Consider the following 27,548-nt stretch of genomic DNA (forward strand, 5'->3'; position numbering starts at 1 on the left):
TTCTCAAAAAATGCTCTTTATTCATTCACATATATTACCGCATTTAATTCTCACTTCATATCCATGAACAGAGAACACAGAAAGATAATTATTCCACTTCACAGACAGAAAGCTTGAGATCCACAAAAATGTACTTCTTCCCAATTAAGTGAGTAAACACAGGAGTGAAAACCAGCTCTATGCTTTCAGCTCTCTAACTTCACCCTTCTTTCTCAAAGAGAACGGAGAGTGGTCAGCTCTCATTTTCATTTATGTTTAAAGTTATTAAAAATATCTTTAGCAACAAACTTAGAGAAAGAATAACCAAAATTCCACACTTTAAAACATAGACATTATATTTACATGTAATTTTTCATATTAACTCATTCAAAATATTACTCTAACATCCCAGATGTTGGTTGAAACACCTAGGAATTTTAGCATTTTGTCTTGACATCATGCAAACTAGTCCTAACCACTTTCGACCACTACTGATACTAAGAGACATTCCACCAGTAATTATTCAATTGAAAAATCTGAGTAAATTCACTGAAACAATTTGAGTAAATGATTTTTGGTGCAGGATTACATTCACTAAAATATGTCATGGAAACAAGTTGGTCAGTAATAAATTTGTAAACTGTGGTGAAGGTCAGGCCCACTATTAACATGGACTATCTCAATATCAATAAAAGATACTTTTAAAATAAAGAGAAAATAATTCAGGTGGCCCAAATACATACACTTTTGTTACTATGATGATTAATAACATGGGCATCTGTATCAGGATTTTTAAATGTGGCATGTGGAGGAAGAAATAAGGTACAAAACCAGGGAAAACTACTTGTGAAGAACAAGGCTAAGATTGCTCCTCAGAGAATGAGTAGTAGGTCCTCCTTCTGGGGCAGGTGAAAGGAGAATCAGTATGTGTCTGTGTCATAATTACTCAAGTCAACACCTCGTCCCATGAAGCAGAGCTTGTGCTCTTGCTGGCTGAACAAACGGATACTCAGTTGGGTTCCTCTAGCACGACTTTGATGTGACATCATTCATAGAGACTGATAAAATATCAGATATTCTTTTCTCACATGCACACACACACATAATCACAGAGGTGATTCTGTGATGAAGAGACCATCAGAAATCAGTGTTTACCACAAATGCACATGATCCAGCTCAGGAGAAACTCACGCACTCCAGAATCCCCAAAAGGCACAGAATGTTTCAGAGAGCATCATTTTCAGTTCTGGTTATTGGTTTCCTGAATGGTGACCCTAATCTGCTTTTCAAGTTTCAGTAACTTTTGGTAAAATTTTTCAGCAGTGTCTTCATCTAGGTCCATCTGGAAAAGAAGCAAGATAGGCATGACTAGAAAGGAAAAATAAACAGGATTTGAATAAAAGGAATCCATTTAAATAACAGGTAAAAGAATCCAAAAAAGGCCTGGTGGGAAAGCTGCGGGGGAAGCCATGTGGGGAATGTTAGGAATCTTAACTTTTTTTTTTAATTACAGCTGATACTTAACCTCCTAGTAACTAACTTGTTTAGTAAAAGAGCTCTGATCTTAGCTGAACTCACTGCCCTGCAGATGAAAGACTAAGTCTCCAGCCTTCACTGAAGCTAATGGTACCATGGACTAAATTCTGGCCAATGAGATATAAGTGGAAGTGTGTGGTACTACCCAGAACTCTCTTTAAAGGGAATGGGGCACCCCTTTCTTTCTCCCATCTTCACACTGCTCTCCTGAACCACAAGGATGCGGGCCGTACCTCAGGGATGGCAGGGGGAACCTGGATACCTGACAATTTCCAAAGCTGCCAGGCCAGCCCAAAGCTGCCATCCTCCAAACTGCTTTACATGCAAGAAATCTTAGCTTTTATCTTGTTTTATCCACTTTACTTTACATTCTTCTGTTTTATGTAGAAAATTAATTTTAACTGATACAGTGTATGCAAAGCAGACTGCCAGCCCCCAAAGCTAAAAGGCTAAAAATTAAAGAAAACTTTAAAACATTTTGGAAAAACATTTACATTCAATCATGTTAGCATTTTTTTTTCATGTTGTAACTGGAAGAGGAATTACAGCTCTCTTTAATTCAACCCCACATTTAAACAGCAGAAAGCTGACTTCCCAAAATTAATCAAAGGTTAACAACATTCTGCAATGCATTTCCAAGAAATGCTAATAGACTCCTTCGGTTTATGAAATTAAACATTTTATCCCCTTGGTAAATCAGTCATTCCTTTGACATCAATATATGTAAGTTCAAAAATTCTCAGGACCTAAAAGTAAGCTTGTTAGTTTACAGTAGAGTTCCCAAGGTGACTTCCCAGGCGATGCTAGTGGTAAAGAACACGTCTGCCCATGCAGAAGACACAAGAGATGCTAGTTCAATCCCTGGGTCAGGAAGGTCCCCTAGAGAAGGAAATGGCAACCCACTCCAGCATTCCTGCCTGGAGAATCCCATGGACAGAGGAGCCTGGTGGGCTACAGTCCATGGGGTCTCAAAGAGTTGAGTGAAGCATGACTAAAGCAACTTAGCACAAAGTTCCCAAAGTATTTCTTGGGATGTTGTGATGCATTCTTAAATTTTAAAAGGAAAAGAAAACGTCATACAGTCAAGAACAACTTAGAAACAGCAGGATGAAACATGTCAGGCATATCTCCTAACTGTATCAACTTCTCAAAGCCTTTGCTGGCATAATGTGCATTGTGCGGGTCTCTGAAAGGGGGGGAATATAATGTGAAGCATTTCTTAAACTTACTTGGATGACAAATTGCTTTTTGCAAATCTTCTTAAGGAACTAGTATCTCACAGAATATAGTATGGAAAACACTGGAGGTTCTTAGGTTCATTTTTAGTAAACATGTACTATAGGAAGTGGAGAGCATGGTTCCCTTTAGACCTCAAGCTACTGACATATAGACAAGGTCACTGTCGAGCATGACTCTGCCTTAGCTAACTTACTTGCTTCAATCTAATTTTCCAGCAAATTTGGAAAATTCAACAGTGCCACAGGACTGGAGAAAGTCAGTTTTCATTCCAATCCCAAAGAAAGGAAATGTCAAAGAATGTTCAAACTGCCACACAATTGCACTCATCTCACACGCTAGCAAAGTAATGCTCAATAATCTCCAAGCCAGGCTTTAACGGTACGTGAACCATGAACTTCCAGATGTTCAAGCTGGATTTAGAAAAGGCAGAGGAACCAGAGACCAAATTGCCAACATCCATTGGATCATCGAAAAAGTGAGAGTTCCAGAAAAACATCTACTTCTGCTTTAGTGACTAGGCCAAAGCCTTTGACCATGTGGATCACAACAAACTGTGGAAAATTCTGAAAGAGATGGGAATACCAGACCACCTGACCTGCCTCCTGAGAAATCTGTACGCAGGTCAAGAAGCAACAGTTGGAACTAGACATGGAACAACAGATTGGTTCCAAATCTGGAAAGGAGTACATCACATTGTCACCATGCTTTTTTAACTTATATGCAGAGTACATCATGAGAAATGTTGGACTGGATGAAGCATAAGCTGGAGTCAAAATTGCCAGGAGAAATATCAGTAACCTCAGATATGCAGATGACACCACCCTTATGACAGAAAGCAAAGAAGAACTAAAGAGCCTCTTGATGAAAGTGAAAGAGGAGAGTGAAAAAGTTGGCTTAAAACAACACTCAGAAAATTAAGATCATGGCATCTGGTCCCATCACTTCGTGGCAAATAGATAGGGAAACAATGGAAACAGTGACAGACTTTATTTTTTTGGGCTCCAAAATCACTGCGGATGGTAACTGCAGCCATGAAATTAAAAGATACTTGCTCCTTGAAAGAAAAGCTATGACCAACCTAGACAGTATATTAGCAGAGACATTTGCCAACAAAGGTCCGTCTAGTCAAAGCTTTGGTTTTTCCAATAGGCATGTATGGATGTGAGAGTTGGACTATAAAGAAAGCTGAGCGCCAAAGAACTGATGCCTTTGAACTGTGGTATTGGAGAAGACTCTTGAGAGTCCCTTGGACTGCAAGGAGATTAAGCCAGTCTATCCTAAAGGAAATCAATCCTGAATATTCATTGGAAGGACTGATGCTAAAGCTGAAACTCCAATACTTTGACCACCTGATGCGAAGAACTGACTCATTTGAAAAGATCCTGATGCTGGAAATGATTAAAGGCAGGAGAAGAAGGGAACAACAGAGGATAAGATGGTTGGATAGCATCACCGACTCAATGGACATGAGTTTGAGTAAGCTCTGGAAGTTGGTGATGGACAGGGAAGCCTGGCGTACTGCAGACCATGGGGTTGCAAGGAGTTGGACACGACTGAGTGAACTGAACTGAACTGAATTTTATTTTATGCCATTGCCTCCTCACAATAAGCTAGGTAGTCAAAAATGGGAGGCTGAAATAAACCTTACTCAGGACAAAAATATAACAAAATTAATCCTTATGGGGTCAAAATAATTTTTTTCACCTTCTACTATGTAACTATGTTTAATTTCATTTTAGATAACACAGAATCTACAAAACACAGCACCCATGTTTCCAAACTCTGTACCCTGCCTCTTCAAATACCAAACTATTAAAGCTAATAATTGTCATAAGTGGAACACAAAGGGAAGCTAACTTCACTAAGAAAGATGCTTTATATTTCATTCAACTTGGGTCACATTTCTTGAGCATGTGCCATGTGCAAGGTAACCTGCAAGGAAAGAGGGTGTAATCCCCCCTTCACAAAGCTCCTTGGAGCAAGGAGCCCACTGCTGAATGAGTTCTACCCAGGACTGGCACAGGTCAAAAAAATCTAGCATGAAAGCACCTGACCCAATGTAAAAGGTCACATAAAAGCTGAGATCTTAAGAATAAATAGTAGTAATGAATCAGAAAAAAGATAGGTAAGAGCAGTTTAGGTGGAGAAAAGGTGTGCCAAGCTAAGAGGCAGGAGAGAGCAGAAGGAAATGAAAATAGGCCAGTGTGATGGCAGAGAGGGGAGACCCGCAGAAGAGAAGCTGGGCAGCTGGTAGGGTGGTCGGGAACCCAGGGACCAGCCCACCATCAGCCTCTTCAGTGAAACAAAGGAAAGAGAGTCACCTTTTTGGACGTCACATAATTGCTTCCAAAGCCAGTGGTGGCACTCAGATATTTCACCAGAGGATTGAGAGACTCAGGCTTTTGGTGGAAAAGCCAGACCTGGAAAGGAAGAGGGTGTCAATGACTCTTCTCTTCTGCCCACAGTGAGTGAGGCTGGAGGGGATTTTTAATCAGCACTTCAGAGAGCCCCAGAAATATTCTGACAACCCCCCTGAATAGCATCAGCTGACTGTGACACTGGCATGAACCACTACTATAATTTGAAGGAAGAAAGTAGAAGAGCCCACTTAATAGTATCCTTTGAAAATTTTTAAGCAAACGTTCCCATATTTAACTGACTCTTCCCTTAATCCTCAAATTAAAGCTCAGGACATGTGAACTGGAGCTCACTCCAAGAGGATACTCAGCTGACACCACAGCAAAGTACAGGTCACTGATGTAATATTTAATTTTATTAATAGATGAGTACGTACATGTACATGTACAACAATCAAAAGATGTACATGGAAGTCAAAACTCTTCCTCCCTTTCAGTTTTCTAGCCACCCAGTTCTCTCCAGAAGCAAGCACTCATGTTAGTATTCTGTATATTCTTCCAAAGAAAATGTATTTGGTTAAAAAAACAAATACATCCATTTCTCTTAGGCAAATGGAAGCAAAGTGTACACTATTCCACGCTTTACATTTTTTACTTGAACAACAGGCCTTGGAGATACTTTCAAACCAGTACATGAAAATTTCAATCTTTTTCAAAGTAGCATCCTTCTATGGATGTGCCATAATTTACATAAAGTTTCCAACTGATATAGAAGTTTTTGCCAGTTTTTGCTATTACAAACATCACTGTGATGAATGATGACTAAATCATTCAATGTAAGTTTGAGGATATCTTACATCTTAAATAAGATAAATACCAAAGATGGAATTGCTAGGTTAAACATATGTGCATTTATTATATTGAATGATATGGCCAAACAGTCCTTGACAGAGGCTGTGTCAGACTACTCTCTCCAGCAGTGCAGCAGAGTGCTCATTTCCCTAGACCCCTGCCAATACAGTATCAATACATTAAAACTTCTAATCTTTGCTAATCAGAGGTGAAAGTTTTTCATTAATTTGCATTTCTCGAAGATTAGGCATTTCTTCACATGATTAAAAGTTTCAAAACTCTCTTCATGTCCTCTGCCCATTGTTCCAATAAGTTGTTTTCCTTGATTTGTTGATGTTCCTTAACAATTAAGAAAATTTAGTAATTTTAGTAAAATTACCAGTAAATTTAGTAAATTTTAGTAAAGTTTAGTAATTAATTTACAATTAATCAAAATTGTAGTTTTGATTTGCACTTCTCTAATAATGAGCGATGTTGAGCATCTTTTCATTTGTTTGTTAGCCATCTGTATATCTTCTTTGGAGAAATGCCTGTTTAGGTCTTTTTCCCACTTTTCGATTGGGTTGTTTGTTTTTCTGGTATTGAGTTGTATGAACTGCTTGTTTCTTTTGTAAATTAATCCTTTGTTAGTTGTTTCATTTGCTATTATTTTCTCCCACCCTGAGGGTTGTCTTCTCACCTTGCTTATAGTTTCTTTTGCTGTGCAGAAGCTTTTAAATTTAATCAGGTCCCACTTGTTTCCTTTTGCTTTTATTTCTCTTACTCTAGGAGGTGGGTCATAGAGGATCTTGCTTTGATTTATGTCATCAAATGTTCTGCCTATGTTTCCCTCTATGAGTTTTATAGTTTCTGGTCTTACATTTAGGTCTTTAATCCATTTTGAGTTTATCTTTGTGTGTAGTGTTAGGAAATATTCTAATTTCATTCTTTTACATGTAGTTGCCCAGTTTTCCCAGCACCATGTACTGAAGACGCTGTCTGCCCGATTGTATTCTTGCCTCCTTTGTCAAAAATAAGGTACCCATAGGTGCATGGGTTTATTTCCAGGCTTCTATGTTGTTCCATTGGTCTATATTTCTGTTTCTGTGCCAGTACCATACTGTCTTGATGTCTGTAGCTTTGTAGTATAATCTGAAGTCAGGAAGGTTGATTCCTCCAGCTCCATTCTTCTTTCTCAAGACTGCTTTGGCTATTCGGGATCTTTTGTGTTTCCATATGAATTGTGAAACTTTTTGTTCTAGTTCTGTGAAAAATGCCATTGGTAATTTGATAGGGATCACGTTGAATCTGTAGGTCACATTTGATAGTATAGTCATTTTCACAATATTGCTTCTTCCTACTCAGGAACATGGAACCTCTCTCCATCTGTTTATGTCGTCTTTGATTTCTTTCATCAGTATCTTATAATTTTCACCAGCTAGAATGGCCATCAACAAAAAGTCTACAGACAATAAATGTTGGAGAGGGTGTGGAGAAAAGGGAATGCCCTTGCACTGTTGGTGGCAATGTAAATTGATACAGCCACTATGGAAGATGGTATGGAGGTTCCTTAAAAAAACTAGGAATAAAACCACCATATGACCCAGCAATCCCACTCCTAGGCATCTACCCTGAGAAACCTGAGGAAACATGTGAAAAAGACACATGTATCCCATTGTTCATTGCAGCACTATTTACAATAGCTAGAACATGGAAGCAACCTAGATGCCCATTGACAGATGAATGGATAAAGAAGTTGTGGTACATATACACAGTGGAGTATTACTCAGACATAAAAAGGAATGCATTTGAGTCAGTTCTGATGAGGTAGATGAACCTAGAACCTATTATACACAGTGAAGTTAGTCAGAAAGAGAAAGATAACTATCATATTCTAATGCACATATACAGAATCTGGGAAATGGTTCTGAAGAATTTATTTACAGGGCAGCAGTGGAGAAACAGACATAGAGAATAGACTTACGGACATGGGGAGAGGGGAGCAGAGGGTGAGAGGGATGGAGAGAGTGAGATGGAAATTTCCATTACCATATGTAAGATAGATAGCCAACGGGAATTTGCTGTGTGGCTCAGTAAAGTCAGACAGGGTCTCTGTATCAGCCTAGAGGGGTGGGGTGGGAGGGAGACGGGAGGGAGCTTCAATAGGGAGGGGATACATGTATACCTGTGGCTGATTCATGTTGAGGTTTGACAGAAAACAACACAATTCTGTAAAGCAACTATTCTTCAATAAAAAAAATTTTTTAAAAAGCAAGTGCTTTGTAAGCGTAGGTGAAAGAGGGCTACATCTTTTGTTCTTTGCTTACACAAGGCCTTAAAATCTTTTTTCTTATTTTTTATTGAAACATAATGGCTTTACAATAGTGTGTTAGTTTCTACTGTACAATGAAGTGAGAAGTTAATCAGCTATATGCTTATCATGTTCTAGTGCTTTAGTTAAACTCCAAAAACTTTTTTGTACTGTTTTGTTTTTAATAGGATTTTATAATGAGAGCCAAGCATTTTATGGGAATGACCAATGCATAAAATAAAATAAACTGTATAGCCTTTTCTTTGTGATTAAAAAAAGAAAGAAAATTTAACCTTTATCTATGTTATGGGTAGCAGGTATTTTTCTTCTATTTTGTGGTAAATCTTTTGAGTATCTATATAGTGAGAATTTTAGTCATGTAATTTTTTTTTACTTTTAATCAATTTTTTCAGTTTTTTAGAGTTCCTGGGAATAGTTAAGCCTCTGCACTCTTAAAATTATTTTAAAATGTCCCCATATTTTTTCCAAGTAACTATACATTCTTACATTTATACATAAATCTTTTAGTTTACCTAGAATATTATTTGACTGTAAGGTATGAAGAAAAGATCCTATTTTATTTTTTGGCACCATTTGTTGAATAAACCATCTTTACCCTCACTGATTTTCTGCATAGGTGATTTTCTGCATCACCTATATGCTTTGGGCCCATCCTAAACTTTCTATTTTATTCTACTGATCTGTCAATTCACATGCCAACACTACATTATTTTCATTAAGATGATTTTCTTTAAAATCTTAAATGCTGAAATATACAAAATCCTTTACAATAAGCCTTCTCTCATTTACTCCTGTAATTCCTATTTTACAGCTAATAATAAAAGGCTTAGGCAAGCAAAAAATGTGCCCAAGAGTTCACAGTCAGAAACTAGAGAACTGGAATTTGAACAGAATTACTATAATTCTACAGTCCACATTCTTTTTTTTTTTTTACAGTACACATTCTTAACCACTGTATTCTAAGCCACTCAAGCTCAGCCCATTTAAAGAGATAAAATTTATTCAACCAAAGGTTGAAGAGATTCTTGCTACACATACGATGTGCTCAAACCCTCATCTGTATCCCCAGCATGTATAATCATCACTAAGTGGTAATGACATCCTACTCACCCACACTGAAGGAAATTACAGCAGGTCACAGACTTTTTGAACATGACGCTGGGGACCTGCCGCTTATCTTATCAAATTCAACCTATCCTTCAGAGCCCAAATTAAGCCTGACTCAGTAAGCAGAGCCTGCTCCAACTAGTCCAGCCCCATAGTGATCTTCCTTTCTGATCATCCCTAGAGTACTTGCCACCAGATGATAGAATGTCTGATTTTCTTGTCTATTTTCTCTATTCATTCTTTTTTTTAAAAACATGACTCTAAGCTCATTAGCAACTGGAGATTCTGAATTTTAACTATTCCTACTCCTCTGACACAATATATACTTGACCTCTAGATTTGATTTTCAGTGTCGTAAATGTGTGGAAGGAGTAATCCCTAAACAATCATTCATTATTTTAAATAGCTTAACAAATATATTAAGAAATACATAAAATTAGTTTAAAAGTATTTGCTTCTATTATCAATTTGTCTCTCTACAATAAATGCATTTCTTTCTGCAATATTTACCATAAGAAGAGTGCCAACTCAATTCCCTTAGCATTTTCCTTAGTTTCAGTTCAGCTATGATTTAAGAATCTGTTAAGTATGAACACTCTAGTGATAGGCTCTCAGGTTTCTAAAATACAGAGCAAAAACCCTGAAGGAGCTAAGTGGAGTGAGGGAAACACACACAGAGAACTGACTTTTAATATAGTGGAATTTCAACCAGATGGTATATAGCACAGAGGACGAATACATTTCATCTTGTATGACAATTCTCATCCACTGGTAGAGAATGTCTTTGGGGCCTTTAGTTGAAAAATATTCAGAGATTCATTTATGTACAACAGAACAGAGTATTATGATCCATTAGTAATGTCTGCCATTGATGCAGAAACACGTGCAGTCCATTTGCATGAGTGACTTAAGGAAACAAACTGGTTTTCTAATCAAGTTAATAACTCGGTTCTCTATTATTAATACAGGAAAAGAGAATCTTCATATTGGGAAATGGAGCTGGGCTTTGCTGCCTCTACTCTTGACCCCTGAGAGACACCTTCTCCGTGGGAATCTCACGCTGACTGCCCAGCCAGCATCTGGCTTTGCCTGCCCCTACAGCATTCCACGCTCCGCTCTCTTCTGGCTGCTCATGTCTCTTGCTTCTACAGAAGTGCTGACCCCAGAACCACGGCACTCAGTGCCAGGAAACATACTGGACTTTCAAAGTTCACTGCTAATCATTAGCATTTCACCTTATGACTCACCTTAGCCCAAAATAGGACCTTGCTTATACAGAGCCTGTTCTCACCTTTTCTGTTACGACTGTTTCTAATCCAGTGGATTCACAGTCTACATCTGTGAAGTGAATACAACATATTAAAACTCTAGTGACATACCAGTGCTTCTGTTCCATTGTGAGGTGTCAGCGTGAAAGCATTTGCAAAAAAGCGTAACTGAGAAAAAGAAAACAGTAGTCATTTTGCGGTGGTTTAGAGTCACAAAAGTATTATCCATTTAAAAGTTAAAAAAAGACAAACTGCATTTCTTATTACAAAGAGCATTTTTCGGTTTCTGAAAATAAATCTAAACAAGAAATAATTTCCATCATTTAATCTCCATTACTCCAAGTCAACCACTTTTAACATGAAGGCATATGTCCTTCTCATCTTTTTTCCATGCCTGCCATAAACAGAAGGATATTTCTTCCTGAGCTCTACAAGGGAAGGTCATTTCCTGAAAGCAGCATTTTCTAAAGAGTGCTGGAGGGATGCTCAAAATACAAACAAAACAAACAAGCAAAAACATGATACTGTGATCATACAATGCACAATCATACCCTCCTTGGTAAATTTTAATGCACTTGACTATATTAAAAGCTCAGAGAAATCCAGTTTGATATCACTTACCACAGGTTTCTCAAAATTATATAATCATAGAACTCCTGGGCTATATGGTGCGTGATCAGAGAAGCATTCCCTTGACGAAAAGTGTACACTAAGATGGTGGTGCAGTGGGAGTATCAGGTGGGATGAAGCAGAGATTACATGGTAAGTAACATCAAAACTTCTGAGTGAAACGGAATTCTGCCACCTTCAAGTTCAGTTACTTAAAGCACTTCCCAACCCTTAAACATATCTTTTTGGCTCCAACTTGAACAGCTTAAGGAAACTAAGAGAAGAAGCATTTACCACTCACCAGCCATATGATTGGCATGATTAACATCCACACAAAGGGAGGAAGGATTCCATACGTCAGACTGGTCAGCATCGTCCCTGGGCACACGACACTGGAATACAGACCCTGGGAGCAGAAATGGGGGCAGCAGTTCATTTCAATTCAATACACGCTGAGCCTACCTCTGTGTCAGTTAATAAAGGAGAAACACAAATGAGCCAGGAAGCCAGGTGTCAAGGCTTTATGCTCTAAGTTGTCCTTGAAGCTGGGTAGACCATTTCAGTTTAAGAATCGTGTACTGAAAATGCACTATGAGAGGCACTCAATACAAATAGTAAGATAAAGTATTTTATTCTCAAGTAACTTAGAGAACAAAGAGTAACCGAGCTTGAAGCAGGATGAGAGAAGTAGGACTGGTTACCTGAGTTTTCCATGGCTTAACTGAAGATCTGTTGACCAACCAAAATGAGCAGTTAGAGATAAGAAAGCCATGCAAAGAAAGTCTTTGCCTGAAAGACGTTTCTATTCTAGTAAATACAGACAGCTAAACCTCAAGTGTATTTCTGTTTCCTGCAGGTACACAAGGCCCAGGGCTCTAGCTTGAGGCATCAGAGAGGTGGGTATGATTCCACAAAGACCTCCTCTAACTGAAGATCTCTAAATCAGGTTCTCTGCCCTGGAGTCATCATTTTAGAAAGATCTGTTCTATAAAAAGAGTCCCAGTTAACACATGGCACATATTAATAATAGACAGGGTGTTTGATGGTCTTTAGTAATCCTTGGAACACTGGGATTTGTTTTACTAGTTTAGTTGGTTTAATTTTCACCACATTTCACCTTATTTTGATATTGACTATTTTAATTCATGGGCTTCCCTGCTGGCTCAGCTGGATAAGAATCTACCTGCAATGTGGGAGACCCGGGTTCTATCCCTGGGTTGGGAAGATGCCCTGGAGAAGGGAAAGGCTACCCACTCCAGGATTTCAGCCTGGAGAATTCCATGGACTGTATAGTCCATGGAGTTGCAAACATGAAGTCAGTTGGACACGACTGACTCACTTTCGTTTTCAGTTTATTTCATATTTTTATTACTTTTAACTTTTTTCTTTTTCCTTTTAAACAAAAATAGAAAGTGCCAGGATAGCACAGTCAGTTCAGGGGACAGAAAGCACCCTGAGGGTCAGAAGCTAGAAGGCTGGCTTCCTTTATTCACTGCTGCAGGGCCTGGTGGTGCCTGACGTGGATAATTTAGACCTGAGAATCCCCTTGATTTACCAGCAGTCCTCTGAAAACAGTCAGGAACTTTACAGACCAAAAATTCTTCCCAAATATTTTGCCCCAAAGATAGCTAAGAAGAATTTCTTATTCTGGGAACTAGCCAGGGACAGTTAGGACCTATTCAGCCCTAAATGAAGACATCTGTGAACTAAAATCCAGGGCTTTCAACACACACGACTTTCTGACATTGAGCAACAAAAGAAACAAGCAAGGAGGCCATCTTATCTAAACTGGAGTTCCTTCACACATTTGATCTGAAGGAATGAGCGTGACGACCCTGAGTATTTCTCAAGGCTGTGTGAGGGGAGGGGTCATTCATGGACAGGGATCCAACATTTCTAGTCATACAAGTCTTCGAAGGGAGGTAGTTCTTTCTTAGCTACTTCTTTCTTCATAAAAGCCAAGGGAGAAACATCATGAGCTACAAACCAATCACACAGATTTTAAAGGAGGTGGCAGCATTAGCTAAATCTTTTTTAAAAAAAGATGAAATCCCAAAACTTGACAATGGAGACAAGCAAAATTTCAGAGCTTTTTTATGAAAAAAGAAGCTAAATCCACTCTGACCTTATCCCTAAAAGGGAGTTTCCAGAGGACAAGCAGTTATGACAAGTTTTTAAACATCCCAAGAAATCTCAGGAGGAGGCTCACAAGTGCACCAACACACTGAGCCTGAATAATAATAACAACAGCCAACAAACACACACACGTAAGCACATGGGTGAACAGCTGCAGACCGCATGACCAGACACTACACCCGTGAGCACAGAACCACAGTCACCTTCACACACATGCGCACAGACCCACAAACCCACACATGTGCGTGTGGCCAGGCACACTCACACACGCATGCATGCACGTGAGTACACATACCTCCCACATACGTGCAGATACATACATATACGCACGCACATTCTAACACAAAGCACTGTTGTGAATGCTTCATACCACTCCAATCACTCAATCTTCCCAGCAAATCTATGAGGCAAACACTCTTATTAACCCTAATTATCAGATGAGGAAACTGAAAGTACAAAGACATTAAATAATCTGTCCAAGGTGACAGAGCCAGGATTCAAAAGCAGATCTAGAGAATATGCTCATAGCTTCTACTTTTATACCATCCTCTTCACTAAGAGGTTTGATCCTGAGCCAGTTCTCAGAAGTGAGAATTCCAGCTGATGAAGGTCTCCATTCTAGAATCAAACAGGTCTGGACCATTACATAAGGTTTATACTGCTGTATCTAACGGATGATCGAAAACGGTCCCTTAAGGGCAAATAGTTTCTGCATTGTCTTTTTATTTCTCCTTCCTCCTCAATTCTAAGCCTGGGTCAGTACCCTAAAAATGGTCAGTTTTTGTAAATATTGTTGGAATTAAATTTCTCCCTAGTCCCACATTCAAAAAACACAGTCAAAGCAAATAAAGGAAAATGCCCACAGGAGAGACTGGAGATTTCCAGTTAAAATTTTGGACCTTGGCAAGAGAAACATACAAAGAAGTCCTAAGTTCCAGACCTCAGAGGCCACAAGAAGCCAGCATGTCTGACAAGGGCTGCTCTCTAAACCCAGTCATCACAAAGGCACAGCTCTGCAGCCTCACCAAAGATCCTCGTTTCCCAAGGGCTTTCTAACTACCAACTGTCCTGTAACACTGGATATATATAGCAAACGCTGGGTGGCAGCATGGCTTAATGGGAAAAGGCCAGGCAATGAAGTTAGACAGCCTTGAGCTCAGCTCTGAGCTCCAGCCTTTACTAACCGTGTGACTTCTGGGTAAATGACTTTAATAAGGACTCCAAACTTTAGTGTCCTCATACGAAAATGGAAATATTCTGACCCACCTCACTGTGATGGGAAAGGTATTAAATGACACACGGCAAATGCTTGATAGGAGCTATAGATATCGTTAGTAGTGTCATTCTGTTATATAAATTATAGCTCCAGAGGAGCTACAGACTGGTAAATGAACCCCCATATACCTACAAGTCCGGAGCTCATTATCTCTGCCCTAAACTTCCTATACATCAACTATCAGTCTTTGTCATGTCCTACCTTGTCCTCACAGCAATCCTGCTCAAGAAACAATATTTCATCTTCACACTACAATAGACAGCCAGCCATTTTACTAAGAAATCAGTGGTAGTTCAGAAAACACTGCCCTGCCATTTCCAGATCACTGAGACAGGCTACCTGCTGGTTGAAGTTCCTGTTCAAAGCCACACTCAGAAGGTCAATGGCATATTTGGAAGAGCTGTAGGGCTCCTGGCCTTTGCTGTGCTGGACATCCTCAAGGCTGAAATTAGATTTCTTTGCATTGCGAGATGATGTCCAGATGAGCTGAGATGGACTCTCACTGTGACATAGGAGAGATTCTAGTTCCTGAATCTGAGTGAGGAATAAAACAAACAAAAAAAAAGTGTCAAAATATACTAAGGGATTACAAGATAACAATTTTGAAACCAACATAAATGTACACTAGAATTGAACATGTGTGTCATTGGTAAAGTAGGACACAAGTAAGCAAGAGAAGGGGTATAGACTGATCCATGTGGTAAGGGATTAGTCAGACATCAGTGTGAACTCATGTTTAGCTTAATAAAGATTCAGATGGTTACATACAAAATATTTATAGATATTTATATATAAATGGGTTAGCATGCACATAGATATTTCCTTGAATTCCAGAAAAACATCTACGTCTGTTCCATCAACTACGCTAAAGCCTTTGACTGTGTAGATCATAACAAACTGTGGAAAGCTCTTAAAGAGATAGGAATGCCAGACCATCTTACCTATCTCCTGAGAAATCTATATGCAGGTCAAGAAGCAACAGTTAGAAACCTGTGTGGAACAACCGATTAGTTCAAGTTTGAGAAAGGAGTACAACAGGGCTGTCTGCTGCCACCCTGTTTGTTTAACCTATATGCTGAGCACATCATGAGAAATATCAGGCTGGATGAGTTACAAGCTGGAATCAAGATAGGCGGGAGAAACATCAACCTCAGATATGCAGATGATACCACTCTAATGGAAGAAAGCAAAGCGGAACTAAAGAGAGACTTGATGAGGGTGAAGGACAAGCGTGAAAGAGCCGGCTTAAAACTAAATATTAAAAAAAACTAAGACCATGGCATCCAGCCCCATTACTTCATGGCAAATAGAAGGGGAAATGGTGGAAGCAGTGACAGATACCCTCTTCTTGGACTCTAAAATCACTGTGGATGGTGACTGCAACCATGAAATCAGAAGACAGTTGCTTCTTGGCAGGAAAGCTATGACAAAGCTAGACAGTATGTTGAAAAGCAGAGACATTACTCTGCCAAAAAGGTCTGTATAGTCAAGGTAATGGGTCTTCCCAGTAGTCATGTACGGTTGTGAGAACTGGACCGTAAAGAAGGCAGAATGCCAAAGAATCGATGCCTTCAAACTGTGGTGCTGGAGAAGACTCCTGAGAATCCCTTGGACAGCAAGGAGATTATACTAGTCAAATCTTAGGGAAAGTCAACCCTGAATATTCATTGGAGGGACTGATGCTGAAACTGAAGCTCCAGCAATTTTGTCCTCTGATGCAAACAGCTGACTCACTGGAAAAGTCCCTGAAGCTGGGAAAGATGGAGGGCAGAAAGAGAAGAGGGCATCAGAGGATGAGATGGCTGGATGGCATCACAGATGAAATGGACATGAACTTGGGCAAGCTTGGGGAGATGGTGAGTGATAGGGAGGCCTGGTGTGCTGCAGTTCCATGGGGCCGCAAAGAGTCAGACAGGACTGGGAGACTGAATAACAACACGATAATGTCCTCGCTCTGCGAGCTGAGAGGGCCTATAAGCAAATGCTATCTCAACAGCAAGCAGCACCAGGTATGAGTTTCTAATGCCATTCTCCAACAAAAGGAAACAGATCTCCTCAGAGAAATGTCTGATTCTGAGACTGGGATAGGAAATACATAACGTGAGTCTTAAACATCATGTGGTGTCAGGAAGGACATGCACAAAACCAAACCAGAAAGCCAGGATGATGAGGCTGTGTCAAAGACACAGAAATTCCATAGGAGAGAAAGCACAGAAATAAACCCACGTGTCCAAGGCCAAGTAATCTACAGGGGAGGAAAGCACACAGTGTGCAAAGAAGCTCCCTGCAGTAACTGGTGCTGGGAAAGCCGGACAGCCACATGCAAATGACTGAAATTAAAGCATTCTCTGACACCACACTCAAAAGTAAACTCAAAATGGATAAAAGATCTAAATGTAAGACCAGACACTATAAAACTCCTGTAGGAAAATGTAGGCAGAACACTCTTTGACAGAAACCGCAGTGATATCTTTTTGGATACACCTCCTAGAGTGATGAAAATAAAAACAAAGATAAACAAATGGGATCGAGTTAAACTTAAAAGCATTTGCACAGCAAAGGAAACTATAAATAAAGCAATAAATTTTAAAAATAAACATAAAAAAATACAACCTACAGAATGGGAGAAAATACTTACAAACAATGCAACCCATAAGGGATTAATTCCAAAATATATAATATTCCAATATATACAATATATAGCTTATTCAGCTCAATATCAAAAAACAAACAACCCAATCAAAATATGGGTAGATGATCTAAATAGACATTTCAAAGAAGATACACAGATGGCCAAGAGGAATATGAAAAGATTTTTAACATCATTCATTATTAGAGAAATGCTAATCAAAACTATTAATACAATGAGGTATCACCTCACACCAGTCTACAAATAACAAATGCTGGAACAGGTACAGAGAAAAAGGAAACCTCTTAAACTGCTGATGGGAATATAAACTGGTACAGCCACTGTGGAGAACAGTATGACAGAGCTCTACTAAAAACAGAGCTTCCAAGACGTACTTCAAAAAGACACATACACCATGATGCACACTGCTGCACTATTTACAATAGCCAAGACCTAGAAACCACCTAAATGTCCACTGATAGATGAATGGATAAAGACGTGGTGTGTGTATACACACAGACACACAGCGGAATATTACTCAGCCATAAAATAAACAAAATAAGGCATTTGCAGCAACATGGATGAATGTAGAGATTATCATACTAAGTGAGGTCAGAGAAAGACAAATACATGATATCACTTATATGTGGAATCTAGAAAAAAAATGACACAAAAGAATTTATTTACAAAACAGAAACAGACTCACAGACATAGAAAACAAATTTGCAGCTTCCCAAGGGGAAAGGTGGCAGGGGACACACTGCTATATACAAAATAGATAACCAACAAGGACCCACTGCACAGCACAAAGAACTATACTAAATATTCTGTAATAATCTATATAGGAAAAGAATCTGAAAAAGAAGATATATGTGTATATAGACATATACATACACATGTATATATAACTTAATCATTTCTCTGTACACCTGAATCTAATACAACATTGTAAATCAACTATACTTCAATAAGAGTTTTTGAAAAAGATATAAAAGTTCCAACTGAAAGAGGTCCAATGGCCCAAGCTAAAATAATTCGAGTAAGAAAATAGTGTTTATAATTCAAAGGAGAAAATACATATCCATGAATCTGCATGGATGTAACAAATGTCTTTATTCAGCTTTACTAAGGAATAATAGGCCAATAAATAAGTGGTTGAATAAAGAATTAAGTGGAGGAGAACAGACATAGCTCCCTTGCAGAAAAACTCCAAATAATTCATACAGCTACTCCATGCTAGAAGGCCGAGCACAACCACATGCGGGCTACACAAAGTGACTCTCCCACAGACGACTACATATAAAGGGAGAGAGAAGTAACCACACACAGGAAACCCTGACAGACGCCACGTCAGGTCAGCGGAGCCCTCGTAAGACACACCGACAGGGTGGGAGGAGCCTGGCGCTCTCTCTCGGTGGTCTTCCTTTCAAACACGCCTTTTCTCAGATCTAATCATGAGGGAAACAGACACATCCCGTAAGGGACCATATACAAAACACCTGGGCAGCAATCCCCGAACTGCCAGGGCCATCAACAGCAAGGAAAGTGTGAGAAATTATCACGACCAACAAGAGCCTAAGGAGATTGGACTACTAAATGTAATGTGAGATTTAACTACTAAATGGGATGCTAGAACTGAAAAAGAATTATCACACAAAATTGAAGAAATCTGAATAAAGCATGGAGTTTCGTTAATAGTAATATATCAACGTTGGTTCACTAACTGTGACCATCTACCAACCTATGTAGGATGTTAATAATAGAGGACACTGGGACTTCCCTGGTGGTCCAGTGGTTAATACTCCAAGCTTCTAATGCAAGGGGGTGCAGGTTCAAGCCCAGGTGGGGAACTAAGATCTCACATGCAGCATGATGCAGCCAAAAGATAATAATAATAGAGGAAACTAGGCCTAGGGTATGCAGAAACTCTCTACAATAATTCTGTAAATCTAAAGCTACCCTAAAACTTGAAGTGTATTAAGGAAATATCTAGGAATGCTTCCACATCTGCAATGAATATTTACATCAAATCGAGAGAATCCATGAACATGAGATTAACTCAGTCATCTGGTTCCACAATGTAATACTGCACTGTACCTGGAACTTTACAGAAATTATCTCTAGTCTTTTAACAGCCCTAAAAGTTTGATCATTTATAATCAAACTGGGGATGGACCCACTCATATAATGCATTTACACTTGGACCTAGAATCCACGTTTCTGTTCCACAAAGTGGTAAGATTCCTAAAACTAATTTGGAGAGAGTAGAAGGCATCAGAAGCCTTCCTGTTATTTTATTTGATAAATCAACCCCCAAGCCCCTGCTGTTAGGCCTACCTACATAAGGATACACAATGTTAAATCATGACACCAGGACACCTGTGAGAATCGTGCCTTTGGTCACCACTCTCCTCTGCCATTCCAACCTGGATCACCCCAAAATACTAGATTTCCTTAACAACCTGATTTTTTAAACAGCAGATTCATCAAAAAGTTGACAGACTATTAATAGTCACGTTAACTTACCCTCTATCATTGCCAACTAATTTAATAATTCAAAAAGAGGGCAAAGAATGAGAGGATTATAAAAACATAAGGGATATATTAGATGAATCTCTGAAGAGTTATAAAACATGATCAAATATGAATTCAATCCTATCCTGACTATATTTTAACTTTTATCATTGAAGAAGCAATACCACATTTTTTTTAAGCGCTAAAGGACCTAGAATGACACATGAATCCCACACTCACTCCTGATATCCTGGTACCCAGCTCAAAGCGGTTCCCAACTTCATGTGTATCATTCTAGAAATAGATACATATTTGTCTATTTGTTTATACAAATGAGGTCACACTGTACATAATGCCACCGGCTGTTTCTTCTCAATAATAAAATACTAATGGCTATCCCATCTAAGTGCAAAAGATCTTTTCTTTTAATGGTTTACAATATTCCAATGTTTACGTACATCTTAAATTATTATATTTATATTTACAGCTAGCCCTCAAAGAGGTCCAATTATGAGGGAAATTATATTTGAGGTGAAAAAAAAAAAAAGATCATAAATCTAAAAGTGTCAGAGATACAAATTCTATGCATCAGAAAGAGTTCTTCTAATAACAAAGAATTAAAAGCAACTGGCAACAGAGCTGGGCATTACTTCATCTAGATATTAAAGCTGTCTTATGAGAATAAATGTGAGGCAAGAGCACAGAACAACTTAGGCAATTTGCACATCCCTTGCTTAGCTTTATATGTATGCCTGGAATTACAACACATCAGTCTGGATGCTTAAGAAATCACATCACGATAGTAAAAGATTAACTATTAAGTACTGTCTAACAGTGTCTTGTCTGTTACCCCATCCTATCTGATGACAACCCCAGTTGCAAAGACCATTTAGAACAGTACTTGTGCACTTTCTCAGGTCTGTTCAGTGTTTCTAAAAGTGCTTGTGTGTTTATATTTTACTTTCTGCTCTCTGAAGTGGATGTCCAAAGGAAAAAATACACCAACAGGCTGCTTTAGGGAAGCAATGTTTTCAAAGAGTAATCACCCCCATTTAAACACTCAAAGATGTAACGCTAGCCATAAACTAATGAGCTTAACAACACAGCATTGGACATATCTGCACATGTTTAGGATCGCAGCACTAACAGTTGGCTTACTAAGCCTAAAACATTTTTACCAGGATAAAGTGGCCAAAGACATTGGTTTCAAACACCTCCTGGAGCCCATCAGGAGTAAGCTTGTCATTCTGTGTCAGCAGTCCTTCAGCTGTGGAGAACATATGAATCACGTTTCTGAAACAACAGAAGACAATGGTATGACTTTTTAAAGCTTCTTTAACTGAAGATACTAAAGAGAGACCCCCTCCTGCCTTCCCCAAACCCCCAAATTTTCCTTGCTTCTGTAATAACAGGAACAGAAATACTTATTTCTCAGAGCAGGTTATTTTGAGCACTAAATCAAATGCAAAAGTGCCTTCTTGCACCCAGTTCAACTTATATACTTATAGTTCATACAACCAACAGGAACCTGAGCCTTTCAAAACCCTGCTGCAAAAACTCTCTTCCCTTCATTCCAAATCAAGCTATTAGGTTGGTGAAAAAGTAATCGTGGTTTCAGACCATGAATTTTAAATCATTATAACTAGGCTCAAACACACCTTTATTAATCAAAATAGGAACCATTACAATCAACACATTTTTGCCAATGAGAAGTAAGTTTGTTTATTCCTGTAGCATAAAAATACATGCTTCAGGATTCCACAAACTCTTGGAAAGCGTTTTTCTGCTTCCTGCTGGTTGTGGAAGTGTTTTCCTGCAAAAATGCTTTGATGCTTGCAAAAATGCAAGATGCTTGAAGAAGTCATAGTCAGTTGGCGAGAGATTAGGTGAATATGGTGGATAAGGCAAAACTTTATATAGCCCAGTTCATTCAACTTTTGAAGCACTGGATGTGCAACGTGTGGTCATGGAGAAGAACTGGGCCCTCTCTCTTGACCAATTGCAGCTACAGGCATTGCAGTTTTTGGTGCATCTCACTGATTTGGTGAACCTGCTTCTCAGATGTAATGCTTTCACGGGGACTCAGAAAGCTGAAGTGGATCAGAATGGCAGCACACCACCAAACAGTGACCATGACATTTTTTGGGTGCAGGTTTGGCTTTAGGAGTGCTTTGGGGCTTCTTCTTGGTCCAAACACTGAGCTGGTTGTTGTCAGTTGTCATATACAGCCCACTTTTTACTGCACATTACAATCTGACTGAGAAGTGGTTTGTTGCTTTTGCATAGAATAAGAGAAGATGACACTTCCAAATGACGATTTTTTTGATTTGCAGTCAGCTCATGAGGCTCCCACTTATCAAGCTTTTTCACCTTTCCGATCTGCTTCAAATGCCAAACTACCATAGAATGGTCAACACTGAGTTCTTCAGCAACTTCTCATGCAGTTGTAAGAGGATCAGCCTCAATGATTGTTCTCAACTGGTCACTGTCATCTTCTGACCATCAGCTACCGAGTTCCCCATCTTCAAGGATCTCATCTCCTTTGCAAAACTTCTCAAACAACCACTGCACTGTATGTTTGTTAGCAGTTCCTGGGCCAAATGTATTGTTGATGTAAGTTGTCTCCACTGCCTTATGAACAATTTTGAACTCAAATAAGAAAATCACTTGAATTTTCTTTTTGTCTAACATCATTTCCCTAGTCTAAAAAAAATATAAAATACACAGCAAGTAATAAGTCATTAGCAAAAAACAAAGTGAGAAATGTGCATTAAAATGATGTATAACATTACCACATTTATTTAAGAATGTATTCCAATATCGGATAGCAGATTTCAACCATGCAAAACCACAATACTCTTGCACCAACCTAATACAAGTCAACTGCCCTGGTGGAATAACAATCATGCCAAGAAGAAAGAGTCTTCGCCTGCGCACTGGTGTCTAGCTGCTGAACAAAGTAACAAAGTGAAGCTGGCTTTTTTATGATAGGGAATTCCTGAGGCACTGAATACACTAAGACAGTGATTTGCTGAGAGATCAATGTAATAGGTCAAGACCAGCAGGTGATTTTGTGTGTAGGGGTGTGTGTGTGTTGAATGGCAGAAAAGTGAAACAAAAGTAGTAGTATAGGAAGAAGCACGAAGTAAGAGTAATATCTATTTATGGATAAGTATGGATGTGCTCAGTGCTCAGTTGTGTCTGACTCTTTGCCATCCCATGGACTATAGTATGCCAGGTTCCTCTATCCACTGAATTTTCCAAGCAAGAATACGGGAATGGGTTAGTTGCCATTTCCTTCTCCAGGGACTCCCTGACCCAGGGATCGAACCCACGTCTCCTGCACTGGAAAGCAGATTCTTCACCACTGTGCCACCTGGGGAGTCCATGAATAAGTACACTGGGTCACAAAAGAGATTTATTTCTTACTGTAGGTTGTAGTTAAACATTTTTGAGAGCCACTAAATGTGTATTGAGAATCTCCCAGGAAGGTATTTAGCCCTGTACATTTCCTCAGCCTACTGGTCAGGGTACCTGACACATGGCTGAGAAATGCTTCTAAAGCTGCCTTCCTGGGTATTAAGAGTCTCACTGACAACTCTGCCTAGTTCTGGAATGTTCTAATGGACACAGTCAGGCAGACCAACACTGACCTGCCAAAACATGCGACATACTTGGAATATCTGGGGACCAAGAACACAGAATCATGACTTGCAACATTCCTCACAAAGATGAAAGCATGCTTCATGACACGGCTGCAACATGTACTTCCTATCTTCATTCTTCCCAACACCCCCTCATTCCCTCAATTTAATGGACTGATGGCAAAACTAGCCAAAAAATAAATAAACACCTTCCTTCCAATCAGTTAATCTAGAAGATAGAAATTACCTTGAAAAGAGACCACGAAAAAGTGCTTTGATATTTAGCTGTGGATTAGGCATGATCCCAGCATTTAGATATACATAGTCTAATCTCTGAAACCTGCAAGTAAAATCAAGAAAGAAGATTGTTAGTTATCTCTTAGAGCAATTAGAATAAAGAAGGTCCATGAAGGACAGAAAGCACAAAAAAGATGGCCATAGCAAGCTTAGGCATCAGTACTACTTTCTCAACATTTTTTATTTAGCAATGGTAAATACTTGAGTATTCTTTTTTTGATGGTGGCCTCAAACAGAATTTGGAGAGCTGTAATGGGTTTTGAAGTCAAATCTTCTCTGATCAATACTCCTTCCAGCTTAGTCCTCCCAATAAGGTACCACAGCAACTCTATTAAACCCACTCTCCTTCTGGTCTTAGAAAGGTTTTTGCTTTTTAAAAAAAAAAAAAAAAATCACATTTTTCCTCTTTGATAAGTAAAACTTATATAATCTGATCCATCAATGAGGGAATCTGAACACCAAGATATCCATTAGAGCAGAAAACACAGTAATGCAAATGGCTATCAAGCATAAATGAAATACAATATATTATTCTTCAGCCAATTCTTTTACCAAGAAGGCTTTCCTTATATATATTGAAGTTCATTTTACTGCCCATGGAAATAAAGAAGCTCTTGCTTATTACGGGCCTGAATTACAAAAATGTAATTAATAGTCTATTAATTAAACAAATTATTATTCATTCCTCTTAGAAGAAAAAAATATGCCCCACCTTTCCAGAAAAATGCATTGTGTAGCTATATGCAATTTATTGTCCATTTTTTGAGAAGTTATATATCTAAGGACTCTAGCCCTTCATATACTAAACATTTGTCAAATGTTTATTGTATGCCAATTACTGTTGGTATGAACAAATTTTTAGTGAGTGGCCTGGGGAAATTTCTTCACTTGTCAATACCTACCTTACATACTTAATGGATTCTTTTTATGTGAAGCAAAGATGCAAAAAATGTATTTAAACATCAAAGGAGTTATACTAACCTAAGACTTTACAACTGACTGCATGTCAAAATATGCTCATAAAATAAACTTCATGGAATGGTCATGCTTATGATTAAGAATGAAAATATGGTATACTGAAGCATAATATGTCACTATACAGATTTCCTCAGTGTAACTTCTTTTTACACTGCACCTATTTCTTTTATAGATTTTCCCATCCGTTCTTACTCTATTAGCTCTTGCATTGCACAACCACATGAGAAAAAAGCCATCAATACGACGCAGACCTTTGCTTGAGCTCCTTGGTGGCCTGGAACACGGACGGCAGGCTGCTGACATCCACCTGCACGATGGAGACCTCAGCAGCGGGGTGGGAGGCCAGCAGAGAGGTGCGGACAGCTTCTGCTTTGCTCACGTTCCTGCACGCCAAGCACAGGTGAAGTGCATCATCTTCTTCCAGCAACCGCCTGCAGAGGGCTAGGCCCACGCCACTGAGAGGACAATTCAGATATAGAATATGCATTAAATGAGATGGTGCCAAATAGAGGCACCTTCTCTCTGGCTCAGAAGACTGATTTTGTCAACTTGAGCCCCAAAGAGGAGTCCAGGTAGACAGAAAGCACTCAAAAACTACGTAAAGAAGTGGGGAACCCTCCAACTCTAAAAGTCACTGGCTCAGGATGTTGCCCAGCTTGTGTTTCTTTCATTTTGCAAAAGCTCAATGACCTGAATAACTGCAAATCAGAACTGTCCTTTAGCATTTAAGACAGATTTTATCCTGTCAGTGGTTTTCATTTTATGCTGATCGTGACACTCATGAAAATGATTCAGTACATCACCAGCAAGAGCTAAAAAGAGCATCTCAGCAATTAGCAGTGTGCGTGTTTTACTCTGCTGTTCGGGTTTTTCAAGGGCAAGGGCTCTTCTATTAGCTGGTATCATGGCCACTATCAGCAGCACCAGAAATTCCTAATTTAAGGAACGGGTGGCTCTTTCAGGGTAAAGTATATGCAAATGGCAGGACAGACAAGTCCCTTTCAACTACTCAGACTGAATAACCAACAGGAAGATAATTAAGTGGAAGATAGGAAAAGGAAATATAAGCTGGCTACAAGGAAAGAGAAGTAGGGATGAATGCGTGCTGCGTGCTTAGTCACTCAGTCATGTCTGACTCTTGGTGACCCCATGGATTGTTGCCTACGAGGTTCCTCTGTCTATGGAATTTTCCAGGCAAGAATACTGGAGAGGATTGCCATTTCCTCCTCTAGGGGATCTTTCCCACCCACGGATGAGTACATGTGTCAATGACCTCCTTCAGAAAGAGCATTGTGAAACCACACAGTAGGTGGGGAGAGGGGTTGGATCAGGTTGGCTGATAACAGTGAAACCCTAGGTAAGTGGGCTTTTTCCAAGACTTTAGAGCTGATTCCAGGCAAAGAGCCTTGCACCATTAATAAACCATAGTTATGTTTATTCATCCCCACTTGAGAATAGGCCTTTTCTATAAATATACAATTACACATATCACAATATTTGTGAAAGGAACAAACACAAAATCAAGCCTGGCTTATTTAAGCATATCAACATAGAAAGCCCCACACTGGCTGTTAAAGTTATTCAGATGAGGGCACATTAAAATTCTGCCCATCACAGGACACCTGCCAGGTTTGTTTTAGTTAACATGGACATGTCTAGATAACTGAAAGCTGAACTCATTTTAAATGTCGTTTAACATAACCTCAGTCTTAATCCACCACCCTCCACCCCTCAAACGCCTCAATTAGAAAAATGGTTTGGTTAGTTTCATCCTCCACACACTGTTCATTGAATTACAAACGAAAAGTAAAACAGAGGCTGAATCCAAATACCCAGCCCCCAGACTAAATTACTCTTCGGCAGTATGGTTACTTGCACTCCTTCCACGCCTTAACAGAAAAGTTACTTTTGTCTGAGTCTCTGAAGAGTACGTATACTAGGTGTCTAGCACTGTGTTACATGAGATATTCCCCCCGCGCCCGTATCCTAACGTTCTTGGACGCTGAAATTTATCTAGGGGCGGAAGTCTAGCACAGAAAAAAAAAAACCTGGGAGAGTACAAAAAGTATGGTGATCTGGTCTAATTTACCAGTGATGAGAAAGTCAAAAGTGGAAAGGGGGCGAGGTCTGAGTGGGTAGTCACTTTCTCTGCATACCGACAGGACGTCACTGAGACTCATCTCTGAGCGGCGCTCGCCTTTTATTTTCGCTGTCGTGTTTAATTGAAAGCACGTTACTGAGCCGCTCACGACGCCGACAGGCCTGGTACCTCGCGCATAGGGGAGCCCAGAGAAAAGCCGGACAGGGTCTCCGGCCCGCGACCCCACCGAGGCAGGGTCAGCGATAGGGGCTCCCGGGGTCGGTCGGTGGCGGGTCCACCTGGCTTGGTACTTCCTGCTCCCTCGGACCCCAGCCCCGCAGCCTCCATTATCTCGAAGGAGGTCTCACCTGCTCGCCCCGGTGATCAAAACCACTTTCCGCATGGTTGCGCACCCTGTGACCACGCGCCCCAAAGCAGGCACCCAGTAAGGACTCTCACCGGTACTTAGACCCGTAACCCCGCCTCGGCCACGCCCCCGGGCCGTCAATCAGGGCCCGGAGGGGCCCCGCCTCCCTGTCACGTCACGGATTTCGCGCCGGGCCCTCTTCCGTCGCTCGCTGCCTGCCAGCCGCTCACCGCGCAGGAGCCGGGATGGAGTGAGGTAGGCCGAGGGGCGGAGCCGCGTTGTCGCACGAGGCCCGAGCCAATCCGAGCTGTCCCTGCTCCTGGGCCTCGGAAGGTGTCCCGTCCCGGGTCCGCCCCGTTGACGTCCGGC

At 39.9% G+C, this 27,548-nt stretch overlaps 1 protein-coding gene across 2 annotated transcripts; it reads right to left on the reverse strand.

The window, feature by feature from the left end:
* On the reverse strand, positions 1-27,548 carry HSD17B7 (hydroxysteroid 17-beta dehydrogenase 7). Of its 2 annotated transcripts, XM_043450730.1 has the most exons (9): positions 27,181-27,548; positions 24,984-25,187; positions 23,705-23,797; positions 20,992-21,106; positions 15,010-15,204; positions 11,560-11,664; positions 10,761-10,817; positions 5,076-5,174; positions 1-1,321 (listed from the first exon to the last, which is right to left on the reverse strand). In XM_043450730.1, the coding sequence occupies exons 1-9, from the start codon at positions 27,213-27,215 to the stop codon at positions 1,220-1,222; spliced, it is 1,005 nt and encodes a 334-aa protein (XP_043306665.1). In that variant the 5' UTR covers positions 27,216-27,548; the 3' UTR covers positions 1-1,219. The 2 variants fall into 2 exon arrangements, with proteins under 2 accessions (XP_043306665.1, XP_043306670.1); XM_043450735.1 differs by lacking the exon at positions 5,076-5,174.

The sequence above is a fragment of the Cervus canadensis genome, chromosome 2 (genome assembly GCF_019320065.1).
Source record: "Cervus canadensis isolate Bull #8, Minnesota chromosome 2, ASM1932006v1, whole genome shotgun sequence".
Classification (NCBI taxonomy): domain Eukaryota; kingdom Metazoa; phylum Chordata; class Mammalia; order Artiodactyla; family Cervidae; genus Cervus; species Cervus canadensis.

Bases quoted from the DNA above. Each gene is read 5' to 3' on its own strand.
- HSD17B7 (XM_043450730.1), bottom strand. From the start codon at position 27,215: ATGCGGAAAGTGGTTTTGATCACCGGGGCGAGCAG. The intron at 25,188-27,180 runs GTGAGACCTCCT...TTGTCCTCTCAG, and splicing joins TTGATCACCGGGGCGAGCAG to TGGCGTGGGCCTAGCCCTCT. The intron at 23,798-24,983 runs GTCTGCGTCGTA...TTTTACTTGCAG, and splicing joins ACCAAGGAGCTCAAGCAAAG to GTTTCAGAGATTAGACTATG.